We start from the raw sequence: 20,570 nt of genomic DNA, 5'->3' as shown, positions 1-20,570 counted from the left end.
ATTCATCATGGCTCCAATACAGCAGAAAGCCTTGATTAACTGTGACATGGGCGAAGCCGTACGTCATTTCCCCCTCTTCCGGGCTTTGCAGCTTTGATATGCTCAGTAGTTAATATGGCCTTTAGTACGGCAATTGGGCTTGCGGTCCTGATCTCGAACTCCTCCCGATGATTGATATCGCAAATGTCGCCTGTGGCTTCCATGGTGGCGACCCTCTAATCATGATGGAGACCGTTAGGAACTGTAAAGCCCATAACGTTCGGATCGGTGCACATCCCGGGTTGCCGGATCTCCAAGGTTTCGGACGACGGGAGATGAAACTATCACCCGAGGAACTCACAGCTATGACCATTTATCAGGTGGGGGCACTCCAAGGCTTCTTAGACCGGGAGAATGTCCCCCTCAGCCACGTGAAACCCCACGGGGTATTATACGGGATGATGTGTCGAGACTATGAGGTGGCTAAGGCAGTCATGCTTGGGATTCCTAAGGGCGTTCCTGTTTTCGGGCTTGCTGGGACCAATATGGAGAAGGCTGCCAATGATCTTGGGATAGAATTCTGGGCCGAGTTATACGGTGACGTCAAATACGACTCGAGAGGAATGCTCGTCATTGACCGGAAGAAGAAACCATGGGACCTTGGCGATGTGGAGCGACATGTTAGGCAACAGGTCGAAGAGCAGTCGGTGACTGCGGTCGATGGGACTGTCGTACAGCTGCCATTGAAAAATTATCCTCTATCCATCTGTTGCCATTCCGATTCGCCTGGTTGCGTGGACATCGTTCGAATCACAAGAAAGGTGGCAGATGAATTTAATCGGAAACATGGGAAGTGAACCTGGTGGGGAAGTATACATATCTCCCCCTCCGTTCGAGATGAATACAAGTAGTAACACAAAAGTTGTTGTGCAACCGAATGTATAATCTTTAAGCCATTGACGGGTTAGTCAAGTGGGATCCAGATTTTTGTATGTTAGACAGACCGGAATAAAAGAAGTCTGAACGAGAAGTTGCCTCATTCGGTGGATAAAAGGTGAGTACTAGTACCTAATTTGGTGTATTTGGATTATATATGAAAATAATGAGCAACTCTTCAACAACATCCGATGTGGTGTAATGGCTAACATCGCTGTCTCTCACACAGCAGCTCGGGGTTCGATTCCCCGCATCGGAATCACTTTTTTGTTTTGCTGGGTTAGTAGTTAGTCTATATATACTAGTCTCGACATACTCAACTTGTTGTTGTGCATGCTATTCGTCTCAGTTCTAAATAGACCTTTTCCTTTCCTATTCTTAACAGGTCCATTCACTATTCAGCAGAAACGGATTGATCACCCCGAACTTGATATGACCCTGTACTAAGCCCGCGACCACATAATACATGATTAGGCCATTGTATTCGCAATTGCTAACTATACTGGATAGACATGGGTATTCTGTCACAACCTCCAGTCTCATCCTTGTCACCGGGTAGTTGTTTACTCAGAATTAATGATCAGTTGCTACTTTTTAGGGACGGCCTGATGTAGCTTCAGGCAACAAATACACATACGCACAACAGGTGTTTCTAGCTGTACGGAGTGTTCTCCTGTAAGCATGGAGGGTGAAGAGATTGGTATGTATTTATGCGACTTAATCGATATCCTGGTATCTTTCATTCTCAAGTACTCCGTAGGCCGGCTCGGGATAGGTGTAATCGATAATATGGAGAAGGGTATGAAACGTACTTGCCGGAGTGACATAATCTTTAGATTCGTAGACTGCGCGTGCCCTACACATATATATAGTATGCACATGTGACATTGCCCTATTATATGCAATTCCCACACAGGAAGTATATTGTCTCGTGGGCTCCCACAGATTGATAGATATGCCATGTTATACCCCAAACACACGGCATGACTGTCTGGCATCTAAGCACAATGCGTCTTGTGTATTGTACTTTAAGAAAATTTGGCATATCAGCCAGATGAGGTCATAATATTAACTCGACAGATATGACATGCTCCCAGAGAATGGTTAAGATCGGAGAATTCTAGTATCGCGCTAACTAGGACAAAGTTTGATACCTGTAGTAGCAAATATCGGTGTGCTATTCTTAGGTATAGTTGTAGACCAAGAATCAGATATGTTGTGATACGTTGCATTGTCTGTAGGTGAAATACTGCTAGTACTGTGTAATAGTAGCCCCATGATGATCATACTTATGTGTTTAGTATACTTAACGGGTGATGGCGTTTGCATTAGCGCGAGAGCTTACGAAGCACGGGGCAGTGGTGTAGATATCACATGGATAAAGAGGGTAAGAAATCTGAGCGACGATGACGCAAAATCCATAACGCTTGTTTTCATGCCAAGTTTAGGTTGTCTTGTTATTCTTCGTAGCATCCGGAGTAGAATATTAATTATTTAGGTGAAAGGGGAGAGTTTCTCAAACTCCGGGCTCCGATATCGTCGGAGAGAACGGCCCGATGATTCATGGTTACTCCCTTAGGTTAGTCTGGGCGTGGAAAATTCCCCGCAGAGACATGCATGGCCGAAAGAGGCATGGCGTTGTCATTGGAAGGGCGTGCAGATGAGTCGTGACCCAATCTTGCTTTGATTCTTTCTCGCTGTCAATCAGTCATTGGATAACCCAGACCACCCTGCCCTTGGGTTATCGATAAAGGGCGTTATCTCCATAATTCGATATGGGTCGTCGGCGGTGCCGATTGGGGCCGAATACGATCTTCACACTCTGAAGGCGTGTCCTAAGACCAAGGACAGGTAGAAGGATGTGGTCCAAACATCGAAGGTACTAGCAGTGTTGGTTTCGGCATGCTTTTGATACCCCAGACGAAAAAACTGTATCCTACTTCTCATCCCGTCATCCATCTTTCCCCTCCACTACCCATTCTCTCACAGTATTACCCGCTATCTCTGTTCCCCCGGCGATTTGTTTCCTATTAAGACTGCATTGATTATTACCCTTTCCTTTGGCTGGTGTTACTGAAGCACCGCAGCTTCCAGTTAACTTGTAACGGAGTTAAACCGGAGCATCGCCGCCAAAATGGAGTTCTTTGATTTCGACGGAGCCTCATATGGGTCCCAGTCGCAACTTCGTGACGATGATGTGGCTTCAGACAGCAGGGATTTCGATGAAAATGACGATGCTGTTGCCAACTACAAATCACTTCTACTGGATCAGCCATTGGATTTCCCCAATGATTTATCGGAGCAAGGTGTTGAACCCGCCATCAAACAATCCCCGGGTTCGGCCATGGAAAACGGTGTCTATCCCATGGGTCGTGCTAAAGAGCCCTGTGACTTTTGCAGGAATATGGGATTGGACTGTTTTGTTGCCAACAGGGGAGTCATGCAAAACAGTGGATGTACCTGTTGCATCTCGCTATACCGAGAGTGTAGTTTCACTCATGCCAAAGCACCTGGCAAATTTCTGGACACATTACACCCGATCAATGAAAATACCTACATCCCAACCGGTGGCTTAACGGGGAAGAAAGCACTTAGATCGGCTTACGGTGCAACCTTTGTTGGCGATGTCGATGGTCGGGGAACAAAAAGTACTTCGCGACTTTCGCGCGAAGCAGTCCGCATTCTCAAGACATGGTTATACGAGCATAGCGACCATCCGTATCCCAATGAACAAGAGAAAGATGAATTGAAGCAGCGTACAGGGCTGAAGCGGACCCAAATTTGCAATTGGCTAGCCAATGCCAGACGGCGTGGTAAAGTTCGTCCCGCTCCACGCAGCAGCTCTCCAGTTCCCGGTGCCATGGATATCCCGAGGCAACAACAGATGGATATACATCTCATGACTCCACTTGAGCGTTGGAAGCACTCCCCCCCTGAAAACGAACCTGCTGCTACATCTGATATTCTCCGAGCCTTGGTGAACACACCTTTAGATTCTGCTCGGCAGCGATCGTCTCAATCGAGTCACGTGCGTTCCCATTCTCGGAAGACGGGGTCAAGCAATGACTCAAGCCATGGCAACTCAAATATATTCCGTGCCCCTTCCATTAGTAGCTTAGGAACAAGTCGGTCAGCCACTCATTCATCTATATCTGACCTGTCCTTCGCCTCCGCCTTCTCCCATAGATCCTCATTGGGGTCATTCGGTTCCATGGACCGAAAGGAACGTCGCCGCCGCCGTAAAGCCCCAGCACCCACGAACACTTTCAATCAACAAAAGACTCGCAGCACTCGTATCTACCAGTGTACCTTCTGTGCCGACTCCTTCCAGACCAAGTATGATTGGCAACGGCATGAGAAATCGCTGCACTTAGCTTTGGAGAAGTGGACCTGCTCGCCCCATGGAGGTGTCGTTTTCATGGACGGCGCAAACCGTTGTGTATTTTGTATGGCGGCCAATCCTGACAACGACCATCTTGAATCGCACAACTTTAGTACATGCCAAGAGAAATCCCCTTCTGAGCGAGCCTTCTATCGGAAGGACCATCTCAATCAACATCTGAGGTTGGTTCATGACGTGAAGTTCCATCCTTCAATGGACAAATGGCGAAGTAATACCTGCGAGATAAGGTCGCGGTGCGGTTTCTGCACAACTATTCTCACAACGTGGAAAGATCGAGTTGACCATCTAGCTTCCCATTTCAAGAGTGGTGCCGACATGACTCAATGGCAGGGAGATTGGGGTTTCGATCCCGATGTCGAAAACTTGGTCGAGAACGCGATGCCTCCGTACCTCATTGGCCAGGAAAAGCTCACATTGGATCCTTACAAACCTTCGCGCGCCACAGGGCAGTCGCCAAGCTTGACTGTGCCGGGAGACGCTAACTGCTATGAGCGTCTCCAGCGCGAGCTTATGGTTTATATACATAACCGCATGGCTGCCGGTGTCACCCCAACGGATCAGATGCTGCAAGATGAAGCCCGACGCATCATTTATGAAAATGCCGATCCTTGGAACCAGACCTGCGCGGATAACCCAGTCTGGCTTGGAGTTCTGAAACGTGTCGCTGGACTTGAAGACGTGCCGGGCTCAGAGCATGTTCAATTCGCTAACTTGGGAATGCAACCGCCTTATGCTGCCCAAGGCGGACTACTGCGCCCGCCCCTTGAGACCAACTCCGTGGCTCGAAGCATATTTCATCGTCACCCCTTCAGCCAAAGTCACTCTGGCTCTGGATTCCAAAGTCCCGCTTTCCCAAGCACTGGCCGGTCCTCAGCGGCAGCGAGCGTTCCAGGGAGCTCAACCGATAGCTATGCTGGTAGCTTTGGAATGGTACCCCCGGTGACACACTCTGGCTTATCCACTGATTGGGGAAGCAGCCTCTCAGCCGGGGTCTCATCGTTTTCGACGCCTATGAGCGGCTCAGTGGACCCGTTTGTGCAAATGGGATTTGATCCTGAATTCCTGCAGCAGCTGAATGACCGTTATGAGGAGTTGGATTTGGGTGACCTCCAAGGATTGGAATTAGGGGGAGACAGTCGGCATGAGGGTAGCCTCCTACCTGGAAGGGACGAAAGTAAAGCGGACACTTTGCCGGGCTCTAATGTCGGGTCTGCACCCATTCCTATCCCAAGCCCAAAAAATACGGATGTTTTGATGGCCGATGCTGTTCCTTACCAAGGGCCGCGATCACCAGGTAATGGTGGTTTCTAAGAGAAAAGGGTTGGAATTGTTAATAGTGGGCCATGATTTTGGAGCTGTTCAAAAGTTTCGTGATGTGTTCTTTTCTTTCTTGGGAGGGCTTTTACCCTCCCTCTCCGTAATTTTCATGCATAGCTTCTCAACGATTCCCAACATGGCGGCGGTGTTAGTTTATATATTGAAATTAATCTAGAACGATTTGCCTTCCGTCTAATTAATGATCGCATCAAGGGCGCCAGTGTGTCAGCGATAAGCCTGATGATTGGCTGCATGTGATGGGTGATCATCGGCAGGGCGTACCCGTGACCTTGGGAATGACACATAAATTACTTAAGAAATATCAGGGTAGGTTACTATTTTCACCCTAATTATCAATGTCTTGTTGGCTGTCGGTCAGTAGGTGATGTGTAGGTAGTATTGAAGGAAGTACTGTTTGCCTGTCTGTTGTCTAGGGTTCTGGATGTCAGTGACCGACTTGTTTAGTTGGGATCTATCTTTAGTGTCTCCTTATCGGAAAGACTTCAACTGTGGGTCAAAAGTCGTTAGATCGCCACTTTGACATGTGAAACTCGGAGGTTTTTCGCGTCTCAACGGTTTTTCCCTGCATGAATCGGATGTTTAAACATCTACAGCATCATTTGAACCATACTTCGCCCTCGTCATGGCTGGAAAGTGCTCACAAGATCTTTTCAAGACGAAGGAACTCATCTGAACCGTGAATCCATGATTCTCTGGTGTTCATAGATCCCGATATTATGACACTGCTGCGTCAGATCCAAGCTTCGTTTCTGTCACCCGAGACCCGACCTTAAACTGCCCCTCATCTGATGCCCTTCGCTTATCTCAAAGACTACCATGGAGAAAATAGAGACAATGGACGAGCAGGCAACTCTGGGAGACACAATGATTCTCTCTCAGGGGCTTCCCGATTTCCTCCCGGCTGCCATTCGACGACACATTCCCCGTCTGTATCCTTCGCTCCATCGCGCGGCGCAGTCGGACTCAAATATAAACGCAGCAAGAACAGGCCACAAGCTCAATGGTCCTAGTTTCTCTCCATCTTTCTCGGAGCCGGAGTTGACATTGTACGGACAAAAAGCCGGTTTGGCCTTGGGGGACCTGCAACGCCCTACTACTGCGGGCAGTAGTAGTAACGGCCAGGACTCGTGTGGCTCTTCGGTTTGCGGGAAGTCTTCGGACACTAGTTATATCATACCTTCCGAAGAGAAAAAGGGTGTAGAGCCTATGGGGTTTGCGATGTCCAAATATGAAGAGGAGACTGGACTGCGCTGGAATCATGTCGTCCCAGGTATGCATCCATACCAACACACTGACATATGCTGTAGATGTAGAAAAGTATAAGACCGCCTCTGACTTGTTCATATAGCGTTTCAATTCCTCCAACATGCAGGAGTGGAGGCCCAGCGACGCGATTATGACAGCCACCTGGTACGGTCATTGTACATGGATGCACTATGCTATCTTCTTCAGGCCCTACCGGCCGATTTGACTTACGAAGAAACTGCAAGAATCAGGAAAAGCCTTCCTGGCCAAGTTTCCAACTCTCTCGCTGCTCCTTCCGCAGCTGGCTTCGTTAACCAACCCGTGAACGCAAGACACCCGGCAGAGCGCTCTTATCTCCACCGGCTGCTGGCCTCTAGTATCATTCACTTCTTTCTCCTGCTTCAGTTCCTGATGCCATACCTCAAGATTGTGCTGCACCGATTATACCAATTCGAACGGTCCCATCGGGTTACCGAGCGCGTTGTGTCGGCGAGCTTGGATGCTGCCGATAGCTTGGGCAAACGGAGCCTGAGTCTGGGAACAACAGTCCTCAGTCTCCATGATGGGAAAGTAGGTGTTGCGGTGTCAAGTCTGGCTGCATGGTGGGTTGAGGGTATTGCAGGTGGAATTTACGAGGGGATTGGCGAGGGCATGACCATCTTAGGGTTCATTCGGCCAAATCCCGGTGTGGTGGGGGGGACACAAATGCAACCCATGCCAAGTAATTGAGGTTGGTTCTTTATCGCTGTATAAGTTATGTTGAGATGTTCAATAGAACGTGTATCCGAGGCTATCGGTGGGACAGGCTGGGATGCTAGAAGGGCGGGTGCGTTTGCCTGATTGTTGCCTATTCAAATAGACCCCTTGCGTTAGAGTTAATAACCACAGTCAATTGTTTTATTTGCCACGTCCTTTGCTTCTATAAAATATTTGTGCTTTTTAATAAGCGAGCGGCAATCGAGGAGAGGGGAGTTCCAAGACTATGTTGGCTAATTGATGGTGTCTTTGCGAATGCTATATTATTCGACATTTCCATATTTCGTTCGGCCCATGACCCTCAATTTACTAAGGATGACGATAACGACGATGCTGCTCAGCCTAAAAAGGAGACGTTTGATCGTGTGCTGCGTGAAAGTTATGCATTATGGTCGAGTTATGTCGACCTGGAAGGCTCTACTTCTCTCCCAATCCAATGTATTGATCTCAAAGGCATGCTCGGCCAAACGCCATCATTCCTTGGACATGGGTTGATTTCCGAAAACGAGCCAGCCCCGTTCAAGTGCACCGAGAGCTCAGGTGGTCTTTATGTCAATGGTCATTCGACTTGGAAGACTTCCAACGGGGATTGTCAGTTGGGGCCCAAAGAAATACACCCCAAGCTTCTACTTGCGACTCCAACTGCGATGAATGTAGAGCTCTCAGATTCGGCTCCATTCGCAGAATGACCTGGCGTTCAAGGCCTCGAGGAGTATGACGAGGGTAACTACATCGCGGTATTATTTCTTGCTTGAGCTTATATACTGAGTGCTCGATGGTCTGAATTGTTGAGTAAATCTCCAGAGCACCGGTGTATGATTGCCTTGGAGGAAGAGGATCCCCGATGTGAGGTCCCACTTTCCCATAGCAGGATTGAAGTAGACATCGGAGATGATGCCAGTGACGATGAAGTGCACTGGTGGAATGTTATCCTGTCAGTCTATGAAGGATGGAGCATAACGACAGTTTATAACGGCAGAACTTATGTCTCACCTTGGGCTGTTGCGATATCAGGCGCCACAGTGTTAAGAACTAAACAGTCGTCGAGCGCCAAAAGACAACCGCCTTCTTCAGATAGGGCTGTGGAGTATTTAGCCCGTTTCTGCTGCTACAAGCGTTTATATGGTCAATGCTCGGCTGCCTTGTCCGCAGCACTTTGTATCCCTTTTGTTTGGACCAAATCAATATCACTCCCTGTTCCGAAAATGAGTGCTACTTCGGGATGCGCACTTGAGTTACATTGCTCTCCAGCAACCCATATCTACGAGCACTGCGACTTTCTTCCTCGATACATGATGTTAAGCTGTAATACGTGGGGCATCCGATCCCTACTTCACGCTACATTCTTCAACCCAGACATCGAGTGTAACTTGGTCGCGGCCTGGATGAGTGCTGTATTCGCCGTTATAGGTCCAGCGACACAGGAAAGGAACGTAGTAAAATGTCTCAAGATTCTTGCAAGGCGACTACCGAAGTTAGCACCATTGTGGCTCGGAGCTATGCTCCTGGATGAGTTTAAGGCTTTAAAGCCTATAAAAGCTGGATGTGTAGCTGTGGAGCTTCACGCCGCGGCATCGACGGACACGATAGAGTCATTCATTACACAGAGCCCAGGGATAAGTGATGGCAGAGTAATCAGACGCGAGGATGAATGCCGACTACTTCATATCATCGGCTGTGGTTTCCATGGTAGACTTCCTGTGTGGCCATGGAAGCCTTTCGGGGCAAATTTGCTTAAAAATGCCGAGCTTGAAGTTCAAAAACATGTCCAGTGCAATTGCCATTGTCTGGAGTACTGGGCATGGTACTGGGAGCTCGTAGACGGCAAAGAGTTGGAAGCCCGTGGGGCTGACGCCCACCAGCCAGGTGACAACAGCACGCAGATTGATCCGGTGCCCAAGAGAACTCCAAGTCAGTGGTCCATTGATTGCTTGTCAGATGACTTGTCAGCTGGTACAACACGAGGAATATTTGGATGGTTAAGATCAACTGGGTATCCAGCAAATGAAAGGCATGTATACAAGCATCCTTGGTTTGATGTTGGAGACTCTGATGAGGATGAGATGTCGGACGATCGGGAGGATGGCGGTGAAGTCAACGAGGCAGACAGACGTAAGGCAGTGGAGAATTGGCTTGAGAGGAGCGTATGATAATAGCCTCATCAAGGTAGAATGTCCACAGAAGTCAATGGAGACTAGGACTTCAAGAAATGGTACAGTAATACATAGTGGGTGTTCGGAGATAGCGGACGTAACATCTTTGTTTGTAAGGTGCTGAGGACCTGACCGCCCTATTTAAACAGGAAGGCGGTCTGCTGAAGCCGCCATAGTCAAAGCTCAAGAACTCCGACCGTGGAAAGGAGGTTCTTTACTTAGATACTTCAATGCTATAGATTCCACCAAAAAGCTTCTTTGGATCTGTAAAGTATGTAACATAACAAGCACATCCCAGGAACTACAGTGAAATTTTTTGGGTTAAAAATAAATCGTTTTGTATGATATGATCAATCGGAGATGCTGACTGTGTCGAAGATACAGTATTCAAGGGGCCATCCCGCGGAGTGTTCAAATGATTCTGCCAGAAAATATACCTCAGTCGTGTGTTCCTAAGCGGTAACTCAGGAGCAGCATCACGGAGTCTCATACAGCAATATGTCCACCTCCAGATTGCCTAAAATCCCCGCTCTGCGTAAACATCAACTTTCCCTGGAATTGTAAGCTTCACTTACTCTATTAGTGTTTTTGCGGAAGGAAGCCAAATTGACAAATTCCAACTGTACTAGTGCGAGCTTAACTCATGCGGCCCCTCCAGGACTCTATGTGAGCCCTGCTCCGAATGATCCTACTCTCTGGACGGGGGTTTTATTCGTTCGTTCTGGTACGATGTTTTCACTTTGATTGGGATAAGCAGACTACTTGGGTATCACCCAGAGCTAATCAAATTTCTCCGGCAATGCTTAGGTCCATATGCTTCTGCTATCCTCCGTTTCCAGATCCGATTTCCGCCTTCATATCCCGATCTCCCACCTTTGGTGACCTTCTCTACCGATGTATTCCACCCATTGATCGTTCCCCTTACCACATATACCTTTAGTACAAACGCTTCGAGCGAAGATCCTGTCAGTGCTTCAGACGAGGAGCGATTACCGCCCGGCGGATTCAGTCTCCGACATGGATTTCCCCACTGGTTTGGTCGAGGTAAACGAAATGTGATCAATTCAGCGGACTCTTCGAGAGCCGTGAGTATTAATGGCTTCAATACCGGTGGTGATGCAGCTGGCAAATACTCGGCTGAGAACCCAAACGACGCCTCTAGACCTACATCTCCGTCGAAGAATCAAGCAGACAATGAGCGAGAGGAGAGTGCTACATCAACTCCAGCAGAGAAACCCGTCCAGACAAGGGAGAGTGTCCCGGTTACTGCTCTACTAGATTATATTCGCTCTACATTCGATGACGAAACAGTTCTCGACTCGTTGCCACTCGAAGCTGCTGGAAATCCAAGCGCCTGGCATGCATGGAAGGCTCACAGAAAAGATAGCAGCAACTCGACCTTTACAACTGGCACCAAAAGAGGAATCCCGCAGGCGCGGCTTCCTGGTGATTGGCATTGGGATGGGATTTGGGCCAAGCGAGTCCAAGATGAGGTCGAGGCGAGTCATTCAGAAGCAACATTGTTTGGCAATGCGACACGAAGCGGAGGAGCTGAGGATTCGGTAAGAACAGTCTTCCCTCAGTGATTCATGCTGGATATTACAAGGCAGCCCATTGTGGCCATCGCTGACCGCAGCTTGCAGATTCGTTTTTCTCGGTTGGACGACGCCATGCTGACCTCAGTTAAAGAGATGATAAACCCACGGGTTGAAGAAGCGCACCATTAGTTCGATCCCTGCGATTTATACCCAATTCATTGTTCATGTATACAGGAAAGAAATAAATATCTGTACAAACTCTGGCCTACTTGTTTCCTTATTTGCCTACACCACCCATAGGTACGCTCTTTCCCAAATCAGCTGATCTATGTATATCTACGATTTCTTGCAACAGGGCGGAAGGCTTCTCTTCATCATCTATCCATTGCCTACAGAAAACATCCTCATAACTCTTTGCATACCGAATACCCGCCGCATCTATCAGAGTAAATAGACCTACAAGCATGGCTAATCAATACGACACCTTTTTTGTCATTGGACTGATTTCTATTCCAATATTCCTTATCGGTGTCATCTTCATCATGGCTCTAGCTCTTTCGGGGGCCTGCAGTGGTCGGCCTCACACTCACTACCTCTTCTGCATCAATCCCCAGGAGAGACAGAAGGAGAGAGCCTCTGTTCGTGCCAGTTCTGATGTCCCCGATATAACAATCTCTCCACCGGCGCCCTGTGCGAAACAGGAACCAGACCAAGAGAAGGAGATGGTTTGAAGGAGGGGATGAGTTGTTATCTCTTGCAACGGGAGGCAGCTGAAGAAATAACGACAAGCACTCCGAAAGATTAGTTGATTTTGCCAGGCATTACAATGTACCTGGACAACGTCGTTATCCCTATCCACGAGGCTCTTGCATACGATCCGTTGGCTCGAAATTTGAACCGTTGATCAGGTGAATACTCGATTACGACCAAATGGCAACCAATTGAGATTGTAGACTGCTGTTGGAAGTATTAATTGCTGCTGGCCGAGTCAACTGTGGCTGAGAGATGGTGATTATTTCGTCACTTGCAAGATGGGTGAAATACCTATGCTTCACACGTACCCTAATTCTATACTTAGTGGCTTATAATCGAGGATGAAATTTGGGGTTCTTTAGCTTTTGTTCAACTTTGGAAGTGTGATACAGGCTTAAAAAGCCCTTTCCTTTTTCTTAGTCTTACATGGCAGAGATTCGTCTGACTAATAATAAGAATTGATTATCCCGACCACTATGCTAACAAAACATTATTCATCTACAAAATTTCTCAAGATAGGCGCATTGTCTTCAGACTGTTTCTTATTCCAGACTGGTTCCCCGTCGTCATCGAACTCAGCCCACTGGAAGAAACCACAGCTTTTTTTGCCAGGGGCAAAGCCTCCATAGCACATCCACATATACCTACCTCTAGTTTCCCGCTTGCGCTGAGCACAGCGCAGAATGGCATGCATACCACACCGACAACGAGGGGTGTTCCGTGGATGAAGGGAGTCGCGGTACCAGCGATACGTGATATTGATGCGGCGGTTTCCGGACAGTGGGTGTGGTGAAACCGTCTGGGCAGGCGCAATGGCGTGTTTCCACTCTTCTTGCATCTCGGCATGCATAACTAGCAGAGAGTTATGGGGGAGATGAATGGAGATTTGACCTTGAGCATCGGCGCGAACGTCAGATGCCACTCGTGACTGCTTCGGCTCAGATTGTGGTGTAGGCGTGTCTTTCTCGCTTTGAGAGCTCTCATCGTCATCATTGCTGGGTACAATCCTTCGAACGCGGAATTCTCGTTCTACGCCTAAACTCAGACTACCGATGATAGCCCGTGGACCAAGGTAAGTGAGTTCGTCCGAGTGATACCCCACGCTCTCTGAGGGACCATCGTAGCAATTGACGAATGCGGCATTTGGCATCCATTCTTTAGGAGACTGGTATTTGAGCTTTTCTCCGTCGGGGTAGAAGGATTTAATGCGGTGATGTACTTCATTGTTCACAGTGTGCTGCACTTTGGCGGAAACAGCTTGCATATGCGGTGTGATCTGACGCACATTTGACCGGTAGGTCCCGCCGTATGTGTATTCTGACGTGTGCTGGCGGTACTCCTCCGGCGTAGAAACATATACACTAGCCGAATGAGGACTCTCAACTGTTCGATCGAACAGCTGGAACTTATATCTAGAGAAATACTTGGACTCCTCCAGAAGTTCTATGAGGAGTGCATTCGCCTGCTCTGCTGGAAGGAAATTGTGGATAATTGTACATGGCGTGTAGGCCGCGACATCCTCCGGGGAGTATAAGTGCAAGGTTTTCCCCTTCTTAGTCAGTGATTTTCGTTTGATGGGCGAATCTTGCCCTGCGTCTGGCTGGAGGACAAGAGACGTCAAAGACGTCTGTACAGACGGTGTACCCGGTACCACCCGCTTCTTGGTGGGAGGGGCTTGTCCTGGGATCGTAGATGCCGCGGCTTCCACTGATCCGTTACACGATACGAGAACGTCCAGAAGCGTCTCCTGTGCAATCTCTGGGAAAAGTGACACGAGTAGTGCTAGCTTTACATCTGTTGAGTCCTCATCCGGGAGTGGCGATTCTGATGATGATGCCGCCTGCAGGACTGGTGAGCTTGGCCGTGGCCTCTTCCGGGTTATGAAACGGTCCATAGATAGGACTTGAGACTCCAATTTGGAGCCATGAGGTAATATAAGTCTATGGGGTTGTGATGAGAGATCGGATTGAAAGATTCAAGTTTAAGATGTCAGTGACTCTTCCAGAGCCACGTGATTGCCCTGGAAGTGGCCAATCAGGTACTGCGAAGCATACAATGTGGAAGTAAACCACCTGTATAGGAGCTATGTACTACTAGTATACACCCCTCTCTTTCATCCGATGCAGCTAAAACATGCTCACCGAAATATCCTCGCACAGGGTATCACAGAGCTATATACTAGAACCAAGTACCGATTCGTTCATCGGCGTCAAATTACCCCCGAAGTCCGTCTGACCACCTACAATCTTACTTGGTGATTATAGGGTGGCTGTCGAAGGGAGCATCATTTGTGCTTCATTGCGCGTTAGATGTGGTCGAACTTCACACCGACTCCTCATTTATTAAACCAGGAGAAGCATATATGCGAACCAAGCCATAGAAAGTTGGTCTTGGTCTTGGTTAGGGTCAGAGAGATGCTACATCCAATCCAATAGCACACTTGAATATTGATTGAAAGCTCTGCAAGGATCCAAGCTCATGCTCCGTATACATGTCTGGAATTGTGTCGTTATTACTAAGGCAACAACCAAAATATTGTTTGCTGGACAATTGTCTGTATGCATTGACGTGGTCCATGCTACATTAAACTGCAGAATTACGAAGCAGTCTAAATTATAACCTTGCTTGTTTGCTCACTAGCTAATTGCCTAAGCTTTGGACTAACTACAAGATAGACTCATTTATCTTGCACGGTGGCATGATAAGCCCCAGCTTTCACCGATCCCACAGAATTTTCCACTTGAAGCCTTGAATTCTCATCCCAGAACTCGCCTCCCCGACCACGATGCACATCCATTGCTCGCTGAATTCTACTGTGTTCGAGGCTTTATCTGAAACACTCGAATTTCCGAACAAGAGTTGGAAGCAATGGTGGTACAAAACTGGCCCAATCCTAGCCAAGCTTATGATATCGTCAGATTATAGCATCGAGCAGCAACACCAGTATCTTGAGTTCTACGCCCGTGTGGTCGCCCCTTTCCTAGGGCCCTATCCACAAGTTGTTCGAAGTACTCTCACCCGAAGTGGTCTTCCTGTGGAGTTCAGTGTCAACTACCAGCAGCATAGAAAGCAACCAACTGTTCGCATAGCTTTTGAGCCCCTCAGCGGAGCGCGAGGTACCGAGACCGTTGCCTACGATCGAGATATAGCAAAGGAGTTTCTCTCGACACTGTCGGAACTGAATATCAAAGGGTTCGACTCGCGATCGTGGGATACAGTCTCTCAAAACATACATATTGATGCGACCGAAAAAGCCCTGCTACAAGAGAGCAAGATCGATGACACATATGTGAGAACGCAAACGCTGTTCGGTTTCGACCTTGTGAGAGATGGCCCTATATCGGTAAAAGCTTATGCCTTTCCGGGGTTGAAATGCAAAATATCTGGATATTCCTCACGGGAATTATTGGCCAACACCGTTAAAGACCTACAGAGAGAGGTAGACTGCTCTGAGGTGTTTTCAATGGTGGACCGTTACTTGCAAGAGTCTAACTCGTATAACCCGTACACTTTCTTCTCGTGGGACTGCATCGAGCCGTCAAAATGTCGCCTCAAAATCTATACGTGCTCAGCTAGTATGACGCGGGCGAAACTTGAAGAAGTCTGGTCCCTGGGCTCTCAGCTGCAGAGCCCATCTGTGGACAAGGGGCTGCGGTATCTCTTGAAACTATTTGACCATATTCAGATCCCTGATGGAGAGCTTGAGATCAAAGTAGAACATGATGATCGAAGCAACACCTCCAAGACTACTCCGTTGATGTGGAATTACGAGATGCGAGGCGGAGATCCATCGCCGTTGACCAAGATCTACTTGCCTGTGCATGGTGAGAATGACCTAAAGATAGCTACCGGGATTACACATTTCATGGAGGAAATCGGAATGGTTGATATGGGCACATCATATTTGGATGCTATTCAGTCTTACTTGTAAGTCTTTCGTTGTACATATAGTTGACGGGAGTCTAATCGAACTCACACTGGATAGCCCCGGATATGATCTTGGTCAGACGGATCGTCTGACATCCTGGGTTTCTTTTACATTTACGGAGAATATCGGAGTCTACATGAGCATATATTACCATTCTTCTACTGACAATCCATGGGCGGCGGAAGAGAAGCAATAGTAGTCATCTCAACTTGGGAACCGTGAAAGTCGACTTTGAGCTTGTGTTTGAGTCAAAGTACTCCTGAAATAAAAAGAAAAAGGAAGAAGGAAAAAGTGCTACGTTTTAAGGTAGTCTGATTAGTGATTGTCATAATTATTATCTACATCGGAATCATATCATGTTTTCATGTAGACCCAGTGTCTTAGGGCTAGCCGGGAACGTTCGGAAGAGATCCGCATCGTCCCAGCGGAAGAACTCCGTTTATATTTTCACGACTTCGAAGAGTCGATCGATCCTTATTCTTTCAACTCCCCTCCGATCATTGGCTGGAGTCCGTTGCACAATTAACCTCTATCGATGAATTTCAGTTTGTTATGCTGATTAAAGTATACTCACTACTATACATATCTTAATATCCTCGCTGCCATGGACTCGCCGAGGAGGAATCGGAACCGCGCCGCCTGCCGCCGCTGTCAACGACGGAAGATCCGCGTATGTTTCTACTCTATAACTTGTGAGCTTCTGCAGCTGACGCTAGCTTATACAGTGCGATGGGCAGACTCCTCGCTGTGGGTCATGTCAGAAGGCTAAAACTCCTTGTATCAATGATGGCAAGCAACTTGTTCAGCGCTCGTTAGTGCTTAGCCTTCCCCTAGATAAGTAGAAACTCTAACCTTGGATAGGTATATCGCGAGCATGGAGAAACGAATACAATGGCTGGAATCACTAGTAAAAGAAAATTGTCCAAACGCAGACTTGGATGAACAGTCCAGAGACAACCTTGCCCAGGAGGAAGAGCCAATCCTGATAGAGGACCACGAGGAAACGACTATCCTTAGCCCTCAGAGAGAGCTTGCCCCAAGCGAGGAACAGGGCTCAGGGCAAAGCAGGCAGAAATATCAAAGTGGGACACATCATCCATTGCGCTCTCTTTCTCGGATGGAGTCTCGACAAGCCCATGAGATAGGACTTGTCTCGCTCTCACCCGGAGGCGAACCCCGCTATATTGGACCTTCAAGCGGATATTTCTTTGCAAACCTCGTATTCTCTAGTGCCGGTCGGCATCAGAAGCGACGTAACGCTGCCAATGATTCTATGGGTTCATTATCAGGAGAGTCGACCGCTCTCGCGGCAGAGATTCTTCATACACCCGCTTCTTTGCCCCCGCGACGGGAAACTGCTGTCGAATTATCAGCTAAATACTTTGAAAGCATTCACGTCATGTATCCCTTTTTGCATCAGCCGTCGCACATGATCTATATAGATCAAATGTACTCGTCAGAAGAGGTCAGCCCAGTAGTGGCCTGTCAGGTGTACATGGTTATGGCTATTGCTGCCACTGATCTCTCACGGAGGTCAAAAGTGCGTCTGCCTGCTGAAGGATATTATGCGACAGCAATGCAGCATTTTAGTAAGATGTCTCCTGATGGAACCTTGGGCGGATTGCAGTCATTGCTATTGCTCATGGTGTATGGATTCCACAACCCATCTTGCGGAATCAATATATGGAACCTGAATTACCAGTGCCTGGCTTCTCTTATCGATCTAGGGCTACAGCGGGACATACGAAACACACCATCTCTGAAAATCTCTCTATTGGAGCAGGAAATGAGAACCCGGGTTTTCTGGGTGGTGTATACGTTTGACCGGACGATAGGGACCATGATGGGGCGACCGGTGGGTATCCGGGATGAAGCGTGCGATCTGCGTGTGAGTACTTCGCTTATACTTAGACTACTTGTGCGTATGGGACTAATGGTTCCAGCTTCCTATGGACATCTCGGACCTTGAGCTGATGGGGCCTGATGCCCAAGAAAGATCCCCTGAACAGCCACCTTCTCATATGTCCTTTGGCATACACTTATTCAAAGCCGCCAGACTAAACTCAGAAATCAAGTACGTCATGCATAGTATATCACGAGAGCCACCAGCCTACGCCTACCCACCCATTCGAGACATATTCGTTTGGCAAAGGGAGATGCTAGAGCGTCTGCAAACCTGGAAGGCCGAGACACCACATACTGATAATATCAACAACATGAGCGCCAAGCTCTGCGAAATCAAATATCATGAGATGATGATACTAGTCTTGCGTCCCAGTCCTGCCATTCCAGATCCATCCGAAGATTCTTCCATCTTATGTTTTAGACACGCGATGGAGCTCTTGGAGAGCTTCAGGGAGCTGTATAAGCATGACTCCCTGCAGTACAGCCGGCTGGTTGTTCATTCAATTTTTCTGGGCACACTTGTGGTGCTTCACAGCATTTGGAAGCTGCCGGATATTTCTACAAACATACAAATAGATGAGCTCTCAAAAAATATAACCACCGCCCTCAATATCCTGAGCAGTATCGGCGAATATTGGCTTGAAGCCCAGAGAGCTAGGGACTGCATTGATGACATCTCAGGTGTGACTATGAGGCGACTTTTGAAGAGTCAAGGTTCAGTGGAGTCAGCGCCTACTCATCGGCTTCGTTCAAGAGTACGAGCTACGAATCATATGCAACAAAGTTCTAGTATCTCTTCCCAATTGCCTTTGGGACAAGACGCAACAAACCAGCAACAGGAGCTCATAGACTTGGATACAAACCCAACCGGCTTTGGTGATTTCAACGTAGGGTTTCCGGAAGCTACACTTGATCAATCGGACTCATTACAACTGCTTGGAGACCCCGCATTCGAGGAGTCTTTTGGATTGACTGGTGTACCAGATTTTGATGGCCTCATGTGGGAGCTTTTCAACCTTTCGTAAATCGCTCAAGATCCGATGTGTATATACATTGGTACGGCATACTTAAAGACATCTTCTTTGGCCTCTTTCGACGAGCTAACCGAAGACATGTTAGGCACCTATCTCGATTGGAAGATTCCTTTCACTGCATTCGAAGGCATCCCAAAAATATCCTCGGATATTATGCTTGTAAGATTGCGTCTTCTAGCACACCAGACAGCTTGAACATAAAGGATACTGAAGTTTCTCGACACATATCATCTTTTTAGTAAGTCCCTCTTACTCATGAAAGCGCATTATGAGTAACCAAACCAGGAACTCAACGCTTGCCGACGCCGGATTCATCTTCCAATTTGACTGCAAGGGTTTCTATCTCATTCTCAGCTGTTTCTGGGTCCACATTTCCTTGAACAACGGAGTTTTCAAAATCAAAAACCTTGGCACCATGCTCTGTTATCAAGAAGTTGTACTTATTAAGGTCCCCGTGAACGATTCCAAATGCATGCAAGAGACGAACAGTTTCCGTGCAATCTCTGAGATTCTGAACACCTGGGGGTTTCCCCGTAATTGGCTCTATCAAAAAGCCAACTACGCGAGCCTTTGTTTCCTCGTAGACAAAGCCAATAAATTTCGGTGCATGTGGGAAGCCAGACAATGTCAGACTAGAATATACTGAAACTTCCCGCTGCAAGACCGGAATCTCATGTTTAAATCGTGCAATCTTGAGTATCCACGACTCCCCACCATGCCTTACACACGAGATACGATCGCTGATCCGAGAAACTGTTGTCAAGTCTAAAAGATCGACAAAGATAGCGTCCAGGATATCAATCTGTCTGAGATCTAGTCCGTGGGGCGGAAATTCGTTTGGACTGCTCTCAACACCCTGGGAACTTCTTCGAACAGTAAGCGTATTCCATTCCTCCTCCCACCTCGGTATTTTTCGCAGCTTCGAAAGGACCCGGTAGCTATCTGTCCTGTAATCAGGTGGGAGGATATCTCCATCAAGGATGGAAACATATACGATCCGTGAATTCCTTCTTATACGATACAGAAAGTCATCTTCAAGATCTAGCGACAGTATTTCCTCCTAAACTTCTTAGTAAAAAGCCCAGTTAAAAAGCACGTAGATTCTGGGTTTGTCTCACATTATCGGGTACTGCTGTGGCTGACTGGCCAGGCGGGTTCGACATTTCGAGCCGGAAGGCAGGCCATAAAGATGACGATGTCAGGAGCATCAATCTTGGGCTTTAGTCTAGTTAACGTATTCGGAAAACGAGCGTTCCACGTAACCGAGCGTTCCACCCCACGCGTTTTGACCGTGGTAAAAAAGTCTACCTAATTCAACCACCAACCATGCCACCAAAAGCGCTTAAAAATTCAAAAGAATTAGTTGAAAAGGAAGGCAGGGTTCTACTTGCAATCTCTGCTATTAAAAAGCAAGAAATCAGCTCGATTCGTGAAGCTGCACGTGTTTTTAATATCTCTCATACTATCTTACATCGTCGACTGAATGGTATATCATCACGCGCTGAAATACGCGCCAATGGCCATAAATTGACTCAAAATGAAGAGGATTCATTAGTACGCTGGATTCTATCATTAGATCAACGTGGAGCGCCCCCTCGGCCC

The 20,570-nt window shown here is 47.7% G+C and overlaps 8 protein-coding genes across 8 annotated transcripts; 6 read left to right on the top strand and 2 right to left on the bottom strand.

Moving 5' to 3' along the window:
- Nucleotides 1-7: 7 nt before the first annotated feature.
- ANOM_007034 (LamB/YcsF family protein) lies at nt 8-836 on the top strand (the record flags this gene model as incomplete). The annotated part of the gene is made up of 2 exons (XM_015552290.1): nt 8-58; nt 126-836. The coding sequence occupies 2 exons, from the start codon at nt 8-10 to the stop codon at nt 834-836; spliced, it is 762 nt and encodes a 253-aa protein (XP_015406058.1).
- A 2,213-nt stretch (nt 837-3,049) lies between these two features.
- On the top strand, nt 3,050-5,629 carry ANOM_007033 (putative homeobox and C2H2 transcription factor; the record flags this gene model as incomplete). The annotated part of the gene is made up of 1 exon (XM_015552289.1): nt 3,050-5,629. The coding sequence occupies one exon, from the start codon at nt 3,050-3,052 to the stop codon at nt 5,627-5,629; it is 2,580 nt and encodes an 859-aa protein (XP_015406071.1).
- Nucleotides 5,630-6,472: 843 nt separating this feature from the next.
- ANOM_007032 (uncharacterized protein) lies at nt 6,473-8,346 on the top strand (the record flags this gene model as incomplete). The annotated part of the gene is made up of 3 exons (XM_015552288.1): nt 6,473-6,926; nt 7,005-7,591; nt 7,972-8,346. The coding sequence occupies 3 exons, from the start codon at nt 6,473-6,475 to the stop codon at nt 8,344-8,346; spliced, it is 1,416 nt and encodes a 471-aa protein (XP_015406072.1).
- A 516-nt stretch (nt 8,347-8,862) lies between these two features.
- Nucleotides 8,863-9,807, top strand: ANOM_007031 (uncharacterized protein; the record flags this gene model as incomplete). Its single annotated transcript, XM_015552287.1, has 1 exon — nt 8,863-9,807. One exon carries the CDS (start codon nt 8,863-8,865, stop codon nt 9,805-9,807), a length of 945 nt encoding a protein of 314 aa, XP_015406073.1.
- A 501-nt stretch (nt 9,808-10,308) lies between these two features.
- ANOM_007030 (putative ubiquitin-conjugating enzyme) lies at nt 10,309-11,560 on the top strand (the record flags this gene model as incomplete). The annotated part of the gene is made up of 4 exons (XM_015552286.1): nt 10,309-10,370; nt 10,440-10,534; nt 10,618-11,372; nt 11,454-11,560. The coding sequence occupies 4 exons, from the start codon at nt 10,309-10,311 to the stop codon at nt 11,535-11,537; spliced, it is 996 nt and encodes a 331-aa protein (XP_015406074.1). The 3' UTR covers nt 11,538-11,560.
- Nucleotides 11,561-12,591: 1,031 nt separating this feature from the next.
- ANOM_007029 (putative CUE domain protein) lies at nt 12,592-13,995 on the bottom strand (the record flags this gene model as incomplete). Its single annotated transcript, XM_015552285.1, has 1 exon — nt 12,592-13,995. One exon carries the CDS (start codon nt 13,993-13,995, stop codon nt 12,592-12,594), a length of 1,404 nt encoding a protein of 467 aa, XP_015406056.1.
- An 891-nt stretch (nt 13,996-14,886) lies between these two features.
- On the top strand, nt 14,887-18,959 carry ANOM_007028 (uncharacterized protein; the record flags this gene model as incomplete). The annotated part of the gene is made up of 6 exons (XM_015552284.1): nt 14,887-16,028; nt 16,400-16,538; nt 16,595-16,699; nt 16,755-16,840; nt 16,891-17,917; nt 17,973-18,959. The coding sequence occupies 6 exons, from the start codon at nt 14,887-14,889 to the stop codon at nt 18,957-18,959; spliced, it is 3,486 nt and encodes a 1,161-aa protein (XP_015406055.1).
- A 298-nt stretch (nt 18,960-19,257) lies between these two features.
- On the bottom strand, nt 19,258-20,131 carry ANOM_007027 (uncharacterized protein; the record flags this gene model as incomplete). The annotated part of the gene is made up of 2 exons (XM_015552283.1): nt 19,258-20,028; nt 20,087-20,131. The coding sequence occupies 2 exons, from the start codon at nt 20,129-20,131 to the stop codon at nt 19,258-19,260; spliced, it is 816 nt and encodes a 271-aa protein (XP_015406065.1).
- Nucleotides 20,132-20,570: the final 439 nt, after the last annotated feature.

The sequence above is a fragment of the Aspergillus nomiae genome (genome assembly GCF_001204775.2).
Source record: "Aspergillus nomiae NRRL 13137 chromosome Unknown contig00171, whole genome shotgun sequence".
In the NCBI taxonomy this organism is placed as follows: domain Eukaryota; kingdom Fungi; phylum Ascomycota; class Eurotiomycetes; order Eurotiales; family Aspergillaceae; genus Aspergillus; species Aspergillus nomiae.
The sequence above is the reverse complement of the archived record's forward strand: the minus strand, read 5'-3'. Positions and strand labels throughout refer to the sequence as shown.